Raw genomic sequence first — 13443 nt, 5'->3', positions numbered from 1 at the left:
TAACCAAACCTAAGGGCCGCAAGGCTATAATAGGTTATTTGTTATCACCTGCAATGTGATTTTTATAAGGGGAAACTCAGCTAAAGGAAAAATATTAAATTATTTCCTCTACCTAAAACTAATATAAGTGGAGATTCAATAATGGTCAATCTAATTACAAGTAACAGTCTCTTTGTGAGGTACTGCAATATTAGGGGCCTAAGGCATGAATTAATCCATTACTGTATTACTCTAACTAGCTCTTAAAGGGGAAAAAACAAATAACTTGATGTATATTGAGAGAAATACAAAAATCAATGTCCAACTGGCTGAGCGATATGGCATAGTATACTAGCTGAACCAGCAGACATTATTATAGTATGATATTTAAATGAAATATCAAAAGATCCCTATCTAGTATTTTAAAGTTAATACGCTCCATTACCCCGGCCTCTGGCAAGGTTGGCATCACCATATATGTACTGAAAATAGGGGCATAAGGGATACAACTTAGGGGCTGATTTATCAATGTCAGGCAGACATGATACACTGTAGCGTATCATGTCCGCCTGACATCGCTGAATGTTGACAACATACGCATGTCGACAATCGCAAGGGGTGTCAATCAACCCGATCATATGCGATTGGGCGGATTGATGTCGCAGCTTCAGAGGCAGCTGCCGAGTTAAGGAGCTGCGGTCTTAAGACCGCTGCTGCTTAACTCCTGTTTAAAGGCGAGCCTGAAGGCTCACACAGAAACAGGGATATTTGGCCCCATTTGGACTATGATAAATCGGCCCCTAAGTATCTACATTACCAAGGAAAAACAAATAGTTACACTAGTAAGCAGCATATCCTGGAAATCGGCAGTAGATAACCATAACTTTATAAAATGGCAAGCAAGCAAATCGGGCTGATATTTCAATGTAAAGCTATTGTAGTAGATAAACCCACGCAAATTATACATCTTATAAAATCTCCACAGGGGCTGCACTTTTTGATTTCACTTACACCCATGGCTGCCCCCCCCCCCCCCCCACATAATCATAAATTTCTGGCCAGAGTATGGATGACTAATTGTGTCACCCTTAATGATATTACACTGGCCACATCTAAAACATGTTAAGTTCCATTTTTCCTGTTCTTCAAAACTCTTTCCTCCCAAAAAGGGCTACCAATATCTGCTCTAACTAGTTTTTGGCCAATTGTTAACACAGGCAGTTAACCTCAGACATAAGGAGACCTTGACGTGGGCCTGAGCATATCACCATTTGGCTAAATGCTGTGACTAACTCTTACATTTTGCTTTTACTCTAGCTGTGTGCTTGAAAGGGAGTGCCATACTTTTAATGTGTTATGTTAATAATTTTGTTTTGTCATTTTCCCTATTTGCTTTGCACCCAGGTTTGTCTTGGGGTTAACTGAAAGCTGTGGTGCTAGTGGTGTCCTGGTGCACAAATGGCACAACTGGATGGTTACATTACACTCACACACTAAAGATAATGCTTTTGAAAAATAAAATTAAATCAGAACCACATTTTTAGCTAAAATGAAATTAATAATAAATTAGTTACTATAATGAATTTAATGTAAGTGTATAGTTACAAAATTTGGTACAAATATGCATATTTAATGATTCTTCTACAATTTTGATACTGAGAGCCTACACCAAAACCCTTGGAGGGTCGGATGCGGCCCTTATATACAGACCTTATGACCTTATATACAGACCTTTTATACAAACCTATTATACAGACCTTTAATACAGACCTTATATACAGACCTTTTATACAGACCTTTTATAAAGACCTTTTATACAGACCTTTTATACAAACCTTTTATACAGACCTTTTATACAGACCTTTTATACAGACCTTTTATACAGACCTTTTATACAAACCTTTTATACAGACCTTTTATACAGACCTTTTATACAAACCTTTTATACAGACCTTATATACAGACCTGTTATACAGACCTTTTATACAGACCTTTTATACAGACCTTATATACAGACCTTATATACAGACCTTATATACAGACCTTTTATACAGACCTTTTATACAGACCTTATATACAGACCTTATATAAATGTATATTTTAGATTCCTGTCTGAACAAGACTGAATAATTCAACAAGAATTTATATAAAGCACTGACCTGGTATACTGCAGAAGAAAAACACAAGACAGTAAAGCAGGATACTGCGTTTCATCATAATTATATTTGCCTGCTGTTGACCTTCAAGGTGATCTGTTTTAGACAAAGTGTAGGTAATTCTAAGCAGGATCTGCAAAATACGTAATATATTTTATGTGTTTGGGATGCATCTGTGCCACTAAATAAAGATTCATTAGGCATCTATGTAAAGCCATTGTCTATTCTGTCTTAGAGTACAGAAGACATAGATATGAAATATGTAATACAATAAACGCTTTATATTGCATACTTTAATAAACATCATGCATTATCTTTTAAGAACTAGAATAACATGGTGTGATCACAAGTTAGGGCACATCAATGTCAAAGCAGACACGAATAATGGGAGCCTCGTTCTCATGCTGTCCGACACGTAAAAACTAAAAGACCCTTTATTTGAAGGACATTTCGGGCACTTTTAAAAAACTAACCAGTGGTCTTATCTCTGGTTAATTTTCTGAGTGCTAATTGTTAGTGCGAGCTTGCAGTAGCAATAATCAGCCACTTGCAATGGCTGGTTATTTATTATGCGCAAAATCACCCGTTTGTGGGTGTGCAATAAATTAGAGATCCACTTGTAATCTAGCCCTAAATGGATATTGTAGTGAGAAAATGATCTAATTTGTTAGTGTGTGTAATTTTCACTACTCACACTGAAAATCTATGTGATTAACCTCTGTAAATAGATTAAACACATAGTTAAAGTCCAACTTCAGAGCTGCAAAGAGCTGTCGGTCCTGAACAGGAAACAGCCAGCAAACCATTTGGCAGCAGCAGTTGCATAAAATTTGCCAACCACCAGCTGTTTCCTGCTTGAGTCTAGCAGTTCCCTGCGGCTTCTGAGTGGGAATACATCTTTAACCCCTTTGTGGCAGCTAAATATATAGAATTACAGCATGAATACATGCTCTAAAACATTAAAGCACATTGTTTGACTTAAATGTTCCTTTAAGACTATAAATGCTCTAAGTAAAAATAAAATCAAGGATCAAACATAGAAAGCTTTAAAACAGGAATGTGGTAACCCTGTTTGTACAGGATAGTGTAAGTTTCAAAGCAAAATTTCTAATGAATTAAATTACTTTTAAAGGGCCCTTAGTGTTAAAATTACATGTTCTTATATGTTAGAGTGACGCTGTAATTGTATGTGTTTAACCAAAGCAAAAGGGTTAATCACATAGCTAAATCTTACTGAGGACCCGCAGAGCACTGCTGGCCAAGAGCAGAAACTGCTGCTGATCCAATCAGCAGTGCCAGTTGTACAGCTGGGTCATACATATATACATGCATATGCATATTTAGACATGTATATCTATGTATCTCAATGTTAAAGCCCATTCCCTGAGACCTGAGACCTCATATCTTTGAGCCCTTGTGTGCAATATTCTTTTAAATATTTTTTTAGATTATTATTATTATTTATTATTATTCTTTATTTATAAAGCGCCAACAGATTCCGCAGATGAGGTTATTATGAGTGTAACTGTGCTTTGTAATGTATTTTCAATCTGTTTTGTGACACTTCTTTTGTGAAACAGTTAACCAGAGCTCTGAGGAAGCACTAACCCGAAGTGCTTTAATTTCAATTGTGCTCAAGCGATTGCGTTTACTTTCTAATTGTAATATAAGTGAAAAACCCGACACGCACAAACACCCGCGATAAACCTCTTATCGCTCTTGCCTGTTAGCGCTCCACTCATAATCTGGCCCCAAATATATTTTACAAGCATAGTACTGAGATTATTCCCTGCCTCCCACTAGTCATGGGTGCTGCAATGTTATAATCTAACTTTGACTACATTCTAGTGCTGATGTGTTTGCACATATAATATATATATATATATATATATATATATATATATATATATAAAATATATATATTAGTTTTTCATATTCAGCTGGTCTAGCTACACCAACAAAAAGTTCTAATTTAGAAACAGAAAAGCCTGTGTAAGGAGACAATTATAAAATAAAGCAGTGATGGAATATTATTATTATGTAATACAATACAGTTAAGATGATAACGCTGTTATGCTGGGTACAAAAAGGCTAACAAACATACTCTGGCCTAGATTTGGAGTTCGGCGGTAGCCGTCAAAACCAGCGTTAGAGGCTCCTAACGCTGGTTTTGGCCGCCCGCTGGTATTTGGAGTCAGTGATTAAAGGGTCTAACGCTCACTTTTCAGCCGCGACTTTTCCATAGTGCAGATCCCCCTACGCCATTTGCGTAGCCTATCTTTTCAATGGGATCTTTCTAACGCTGGTATTTAGAGTCGTTTCTGAAGTGAGCGTTAGAGCTCTAACGACAAAACTCCAGCCGCCTGAAAATAGCAGGAGTTAAGAGCTTTCTGGCTAACGCCGGTTCATAAAGCTCTTAACTACTGTACCCTAAAGTACACTAACACCCATAAACTACCTATGTACCCCTAAACCGAGCTCCCCCCACATCGCCGCCACTCGATTAAAATTTTTAACCCCTAATCTGCCGACCGCCACCTACGTTATACTTATGTACCCCTAATCTGCTGCCCCTAACCCCGCCGACCCCTGTATTATATTTATTAACCCCTAACCTGCCCCCCACAACATCGCCGCCAGCTACTTAAAATAATTAACCCCTAATCTTCCGACCGCAAAGCGCCGCCACCTACGTTATCCCTATGTACCCCTAATCTGCTACCCCTAACACCGCCGACCCCTATATTATATTTATTAACCCCTAATCTGCCCTCCTCAACGTCGCCGACACCTGCCTACACTTATTAACCCCTAATCTGCCGAGCGGACCTGAGCGCTACTATAATAAAGTTATTAACCCCTAACCCGCCTCACTAACCCTATCATAAATAGTATTAACCCCCTAATCTGCCCTCCCTAACATCGCCGACACCTACCTTCAATTATTAACCCCTAATCTGACGACCGGAGCTCACCGCTATTCTAATAAATGTATTAACCCCTAAAGCTAAGTCTAACCGATCAGCCAATAGAATGCGAGCTCAATCTGATTGGCTGATTGGATCAGCCAATCGGATTGAACTTGATTCTGATTGGCTGATTCCATCAGCCAATCAGAAAATTCCTACCTTAATTCCGATTGGCTGATAGAATCCTATCAGCCAATCGGAATTCGAGGGACGCCATCTTGGATGACGTCCCTTAAAGGAACCGTCATTCGTCGGGAGACAACGGAAGAAGAGGATGGATCCGCGTCGCATGCTTCAAGATGGACCCGCTCCGCACCGGATGGAAGAAGATTGAAGATGCCGCTTGGAGAAGATGTTTGCCGGTCCGGATGTCCTCTTCTTGCCGGATAGGAGGAAGACTTTGGAGCCTCTTCTGGACCTCTTCAGCACCGGATGATGGATCGCCAACCCCCGCTTGGGTTGGATGAAGATGTTGGAGCCAGGACGGATCGGTGAACCTGGTATGGTGAAGACAAGGTAGGAAGATCTTCAGGGGCTTAGTGTTAGGTTTATTTAAGGGGGGTTTGGGTTAGATTAGGGGTATGTGGGTGGTGGGTTGTAATGTTGGGGGGGGGGTATGGTATGTTTTTTTTTACAGGCAAAAGAGCTGAAATCATTGGGGCATGCCCCGCAAAGGGCCCTGTTCAGGGCTGGTAAGGTAAAAGAGCTTGTAACTTTTTTAATTTAGAATAGGGTAGGGAATTTTTTATTTTGGGGGGCTTTGTTATTTTATTAGGGGGCTTAGAGTAGGTGTAATTAGTTTAAAATTGTTGTAATATTTTTCTTATGTTTGTAAATATTTTATTATTTTTTGTAACTTAGTTCTTTTTTATTTTTTGTACTTTAGCTAGTTTATTTAATTGTATTTATTTGTAGCAATTGTGTTTAATTAATTTATTGATAGTGTAGTGTTAGGTTAATTGTAGGTAATTGTAGGTAGTTTATTTAATTAATTTATTGATAGGGTAGTGTTAGGTTTAATTATATCTTAGGTTAGGATTTATTTTACAGGTAAATTTGTTATTATTTTAACTAGGTAACTATTAAATAGTTCTTAACTATTTAATAGCTATTGTACCTGGTTAAAATAATTACAAAGTTGCCTGTAAAATAAATATTAATCCTAAAATAGCTATAATATAATTATAATTTATATTGTAGCTATATTAGGATTTATTTTACAGGTAAGTATTTAGCTTTAAATAGGAATAATTTATTTAATAAGAGTTAATTTATTTCGTTAGATGTAAATTATATTTAACTTAGGGGGTTGTTAGTATTAGGGTTAGACTTAGCTTTAGGGGTTAATACATTTATTATAGTAGCGGTGAGGTCCGCTCGGCAGATTAGGAGTTAATAAGTGTAGGCAGGTGTCGGCGACGTTGAGGGGGGCAGATTAGGGGTTAATAAATATAATATAGGGGTCGGCGATGTTAGGGCAGCAGATTAGGGGTACATAGGGATAACGTAGGTTGCGGCGGTTTACGGAGCGGCAGATTAGGGGTTAAAAAAAATATGCAGGGGTCAGCGATAGCGGGGGCGGCAGATTAGGGGTTAATAAGTGTAAGGTTAGGGGTGTTTAGACTCGGGGTACATGTTAGGGTGTTAGGTGCAGACGTAGGAAGTGTTTCCCCATAGGAAACAATGGGGCTGCGTTAGGAGCTGAACGCTGCTTTTTTGCAGGTGTTAGGTTTTTTTTCAGCTCAAACAGCCCCATTGTTTCCTATGGGAGAATCGTGCACGAGCACGTTTTTGAGGCCGGCCGCGTCCGTAAGCAACTCTGGTATCGAGAGTTGCATTTGCGGTAAAAATGCTCTACGCTCCTTTTTTGGAGCCTAACGCAGCATTTGATTAAACTCTCGATATCAGAGTTAAATTTATGGTGCGGCCAGAAAAAAGCCCGCGGAGCGTTAACAGCCCTTTTACCGCCGAACTCCAAATCTAGGCCTCTGTGTTTTAAATAGTTATAGAAAAAGCAGCAAGCAGGACAGGATAGCAAGATTTCCGACGTGTTTGTCATACAGATTATAAAGCAGTGTGGAGATTTGCATGATTTTGAGGACAATGGAAGCATCACATACAATGATAGGGATGGCTGTGAGGGTGAACAGGACCAGGAAGCCGACAGTGCTGTAGTAGCGTATTCCTGTGCACACTTCATTTGTTGTATTGCCAAGATTTGTTGTAACAGAGAACCCGACATTTAACATTAGACATCTGCAACACAATGAGACAATGAAGTTAGAAAATGATTTTTTCATGATTCAGATAGAGAATGCAATTTAAAAAAAACTTTCTAATTTACTTCTATCATCAAATTTGATTTGCTCTCTTGGAATCTTTTGTTGAAAAGCAGGGACATAAGCTCAGGCGCTTGCCCATGTCTCGAGCACTAAATGAAAGCAGTTTTGCAAGAATGTCATCCATTTGCAGGATCACTAATACAGAAATGTGATCATAGAAGTAAATGGGAACCTTTTTTAAACCTGTATGCTATAAATATCTACTTTTATTTTTATTGTAACTAACTGTTTAACCAGAAAAAATGATGTGACTGAACAAGCATAGATCAAGTATGTATTTTATTATGGTGATATGATACACATAATGTAACCTAAAAGCTATTGTGCTAGATTACAAGTGGAGCACACAAATATTACTGCCTATTGTGCTGTAACATTGCTCGATTGCAATCAATAGTGCTTCTAATTTTGTGTTTATATTACAAGTTCTAAGTTATCTTTTATCTGTCAAGCACCAGGCTTGGGTGCACTGACATCTGAAGATTGATAAGTGCAGGTGTGTGCACAGGTAGCAGAGTTCTTCATGTAGTTCTGCGCTATACTATTAAAGGGACAGTCAAGTCTAAAAAAACTTTCATAATTTAAATAGGTCATGCAATTTTAAACAACTTCCCAATTTACTTTTATCACCAATTGTGCTTTGTTCTCTTGGTATTCTTAGTTGAAAGCTAAAACTAGGAGGTTCATATGCTAATTTCTTAGACCTTGAAGACTGCCTCTAATCTGAATGCATTTTGACCACTAGAGGGAATTAGTTCATGAGTTTCATATAGATAACATTAAGTTCATGCACGTGAAGTGACCTAGGAGTGAGCACTGATTGGATAAAATGCAAGTCTGTCAAAAGAACTGAAATAAGGGGGCAGTCAGCAGATGCTTAGATACAAGGTAATCACAGAGGTAAAAATTGTATTAATATAATAGTGTGGTTATGCAAAACTGGGGAATGGGTAATAAAGAGATTATCTTTCTTTTTAAACAACAAAAATTCTGGTGTTGACAGTCCCTTTAATAATAAAGGTTTACTTCAACTCTCAAAAGACACTATATTTTACAGTGGGTTTTTTTTTTGGATTGTGCTCACTGGACTGAGAAAGGGAGATTTGTCTCAAAGCGTCATACATGTTTGTATAAATAAATTTAGTTTTTTTGCTACAGGTCCAGTGAGTGTGGATAATTGGATTTATCTTTATGCTGAATAGTATTGATCCTGACACCCTGGCAGCTTTTTAAAAAAATAAAAAGAAAGTTTTCTACTAAGTGAAGAACATACAAATTTCAAGTATTTCTACAAAAAAAACCCATTAAAACATATTAAAAATGATACTGCATATAAAGGGCTCAATATGTGTTTATATACAGTAAAGAAGAAGAGACGTCCAAACGTAATTTCCAGTATATAAGGTAGAACTTAAATAAAAAATCCTTAAAAACAACGGCATCCAAGCCAGAGTGTTCAGAGTTAAACGGTAGTGCCCCAGTCTAACGCGTTTCAGTCCCTTGGAGCCGTACTCATAGACTGATGGGGTGCTACGTGAATACAAGCAATATATACAGGTGCATATTAATTAATTAAATACAATTTATACAAACAGCTTAAAATCAATTATCTCTAACAAGCACTTGAGTTAATTAACCCTTTTTCTTTCTTGGGTAAAATACAATGTAACATAACTTGGAATTTTTAAAACAATCGTTTACTATAGAGTTAATTTGCCCTTTTGCCTCAAAGTATTTTTGAACCTTGTTTTTTAAAAAAAACTATATTTCTCCTTTATTTCAAAAACATCTTTCCTAACTATAGGGCTTGTATTGATATTATATACCGATCTGTGTATTTTTAATAGTTACATAGTCTCTGTGTTACTATTTTATCAATATGTATATTTGTTTATAGCACCACATGGATAATCTGGATAAATGTAATTCTTGAGTGTTAAACTGCTTTCTCTCATATTGGGAGCAGAAAAGATATAATAATAATAATAATAATAATAATAATAATAATAATAAAATAAAGCAAATGAAAATAACAACACTCTATGTCTAGTTTTGCATTATCCTATCTATCAAGAAAGCCCATTAAATGTCCATGTCTAAGTGCATAGGTTTAGGGGTATAATGCAGCATCTGCCTTGTATACTATAAAATATTGTACCTCAAAATTATTAACAAGTCCTTTTGATAAACTAGATAATTATACAATTGGTCTCATAGCTTGCTGGCTTCTTCATTAATATTCCTAAATAAATCATAGTGTGTGTGTCTTATTATATCTTTATCCTTTAAATAACATCTAAGTGTGTTATATATTATAATAGGGACCTACTTTATTGCCAATAGTTAACAAGATCAAATCTAGAGTTAAAGCCTTGTGGTGTTCTAGTTTTTAAACACCATATACAATACACTTCACATTTACTTAAAACTTTATTGAGGTCCCTCCTCTGACTGAGAGGGAGACTTTTTCTACAACTGTCCATCTTAAAGAATCTGTTTCGTGTACATTTTTCAATAAAATGTCTAGTTATTGGTAGTATCTTATCTTCTCTTTTTCTGCTTGATTCTGTATCAACGGTAATGCTAGATATGTGTTCCCTTATACGTGACCTTACATCTCTTAGGGTTTTGCCGATATACTGTAAGTGAAATAATGTACACTCAATAAGATATACCACCCCTTTTGTCCTACAATTTACACAGCTATTGATGTTGTAACTTATTCCGGTGGTAACGGATTTAAATGTGTTTCCCAATGTGGCATGTTTGCATGCCTTGCAATCCTTGAAACCACATTTATGTAATCCCTTCACCTCTAACCAGGAGGATTGCTTACTTTCTTTGGTAGGTACAGAGTGGAAGACAATATTTCCCAAAGTTTTTCTTCTCCTATAAGTAAATCTCACATGTTTTTGTGGATCTAATCCAAAGCAATCTTCTGCAGCCAACATTGGTAGATGCTTTTAAATTATTTCACATACTTCCTGATAATGATTAGAGTACTGCATGATAAATTGTATGTCTTTATTGTCTTTATTTTTGTTTTTATTTTTAATTTTGTTTTCACTGGGATTGATTGCTCTCTTATCCCTAAGTAAAGTATCTCTGTCCAACTGTGCCACAGAGAACCGTGCGTCTTTTATTACTCTGTTATTGTATGCCCGCTCTCTAAGGTCTCTATCCAATTGTAATGCTTCTTCATTATATGTTTTGGGGTCAGTGCAATTTCTCTTAATTCTGAGATATTGTCCCTTAGCAATTGCTTTAAAAGTATGTGAGGGATTGCTCTTGGCATGTAATAACAAATTTTTGTAAATCGTTTTTTGTAAATCTTAGTTTCAACATTAGATTTCAATACATTGCCCACTAACGTGAGATCTAAATAACTTACATAAGTTGAATGAACTTCATTAGTAAAAGAGATCACATTATCAGTAGTTTTTATGTAATTAAAAAATTGATTAAGGGTTGGCATGTCTCCCTCCCACACAATGAGCAAGTCATCAATATATCTTTTGTATAAAGATATGTTTTGCTTGAAAGGATTCCCATCTCCATAGATGTGGCACAGCTCCCACCAACCCATAAACAGGTTGGCATAGGAAGGGACAAACTTTGCCCCCATAGTTGTACCGCAGCTCTGGAGATAGAAAATATGTGTTTATATACATTTATGTGCACATAAATATTTACACATATGTGTGTTCTTTATGTTCTACCTTCCTAGAAAACGTTCCTTTCTAGATTCTAAGGCACCAGTTCCCTCTTATATCACACCATAAATGACAGATATTCTGTAAAAGTTTGATTATTCTGATACAAATATGAACACATTGTTCATGTAACACATTTTTAAAAATTGAAAGTATATACTTCAACAAACACAAGTTCCAAATACCCAGTCCTATGCCAAAATAAATGCCACAAACCTACACATAAACCTTTATGCTAGATCTAAACTGAGAGGACAGTAAGGGAAGGTTATTTTGTGTGTTAGAAGGTAGGTGGACCACTAGTGGAGGATGGGCAGGAGGTGCGTGTCAGAGGGTGTTTATACAATTGTCAAATGATTATGTTTATATTTGCAAAGGATATAATCTTATTATAAATATTAACATTTTCTTAATTTTCCTACAACTATTAATATCTATACTTTTCACAAATTGGATAATGTATTAAGAAGTCCAAATCACTCTTATATATTAAGAAAGAGGAGAATGAAAAGAGAAACCTAACAAAAAAAACTTTTTAATGACTCTATTATAAAAAAATAAATTGTTGCTATTGTTAGAAAATGTTAATTTCCCTTTTTAAGTAATCTAATATCCATTGTGCCATGTAATAAAATACCATAAGAAAGATATGAATATAATATAGGTCTTGACTGGAGAGGTTTGTAGAATTACCCGTGTGGATGGCTGGAGTTTCCATAGCATTCCATGGCATTTCCAAAATACAGAACAGGGATCGTGAACACAATAAGGAAAGCACTGAAAAACATAAAGTAAAATGAACTTCCTGTTCCTTCATTAGAGTGCACAAAACTATTTAATGGTTAGGAGACATTGTTTTAACAACCATACAGAACATTTACTATGGAGAGCACTTGGTAAAACTCATTAACAGCTCTCTCCAGCATCCCCAGTTCCTATGTCATTAACTAAACAGTTGGGAGGTGAGTGGCTTCAGTTAATAAGCTGTAGAGATTAACAGAAACACTGATGAGAGTGCCATCTTTGTATTTATTGCTATCTAGTGCATAGCTTTTACTATAAATCATTCCATTGCCACTCACTTTTCATTTCTAAATACTGACTTATTACTATTCATTAAATTAAACTATACATCCTCTGTAGCATCTCCTGATCTGCTAGTCTTCTAGAACATGGCATGAAAATATGTGTGTACTACAAAATGTTTTTTTAGACCTCAGCAGATAGCGATTTGTGGGTAAATAAGCCCATCAGCAGCTGTTTATTTTGCCTTATCTTGTATCTATTCAAGACATTGGGCTAAATTCATAGACACTCGTGAAGTTGCTGACCAGACTTGCTGTGAAGGCAAGTACATGTTTGAAATTAATAGATAGAGTGGGTGCTCCTGATATTAACACCCATAGTTCCGTAATGTACCTCATACACAACACCTTGCAAATTAAACAAGAACGTCTTGCAAAGCAACCTCCACAAATTTGTGAAACATGATTATGACATAGTAACATATAAATGCTTGCACTTCTAACATATTCACAAATATATTTTGTTATGTAAAATAGTCTAACTTGATAAAATAAAAGGTGTCTCTGCAATCTTGAAGACACAATTGGAATGGCCTTGGCATTCTGGAGCAATCGGTAGGTAATGGTCATGATTTTTCACCAATTTTATTAATGCTAATCATGCGGGATTCTTAAAAGACTTTGAGCTAGATTACAAGTGTAGTTTTAAATTATCACGCAGCCGCATATGGGCAGTTAATAATAATTAACCAGCCATTACAAGGGGACTGGTTATTGCTACCACAAGCTCACTGTAGCAGTTAGCGCTGGATATCTCTGGATAATTTTCTAAAAGTGCCCAAAATGCACTCAAAATAGAGAGCATTATAATTGTTATAAAAAAAAACTTTACTATGCAGTTTTTGGGGTCTAAAGTTGGTGAGAGTGATGTGTTGGAAAAAAAACGGCGCTGAAAAGTGCCTTTACATTGTGGTCTATGGGAACTGTGTGTTCCCTGTAAATACAGATGTATATGCTTATAACTGTACATATATATTTACGTGTTAATCCTAACTGAATGACTGGCTCATCAACGCACAGCTCAATCCGTTTAACCTAGGAACGTGAAATTTGAAAGGTATGTTGTTTTTATGACATAGGCACCCACTAAGGAAGGATTTTTGGAAATCACATCTCCAAGGGGGCAAAAAAGGGGGGTTAATTAATTCATGAGGATACCTATATCTCAAAAAATGAAAATGTTACATACATGAAAATTA

General features: G+C 36.3%; 1 protein-coding gene across 1 annotated transcript in view; it reads right to left on the bottom strand.

The window, feature by feature from the left end:
* TMEM116 (transmembrane protein 116) overlaps positions 1-13443 on the bottom strand; it is a 72168-nt gene that overhangs the window by 12514 nt on the left and 46211 nt on the right. The window contains exons 7-9 of the mRNA XM_053699753.1: positions 11853-11999; positions 7225-7360; positions 2139-2268 (exon numbers count right to left, since the gene is read on the bottom strand). Of these exons, the coding sequence (XP_053555728.1) occupies positions 2139-2268; positions 7225-7360; positions 11853-11999 (413 nt within the window). The remainder of the gene's footprint in view (positions 1-2138; positions 2269-7224; positions 7361-11852; positions 12000-13443) is intronic.

Source organism: Bombina bombina, chromosome 2 (assembly GCF_027579735.1).
Source record: "Bombina bombina isolate aBomBom1 chromosome 2, aBomBom1.pri, whole genome shotgun sequence".
NCBI classification, from domain to species: Eukaryota; Metazoa; Chordata; class Amphibia; order Anura; family Bombinatoridae; genus Bombina; species Bombina bombina.
Note: the sequence above shows the minus strand (reverse complement) of the source record. Positions and strands in the feature narration are given on the sequence as shown.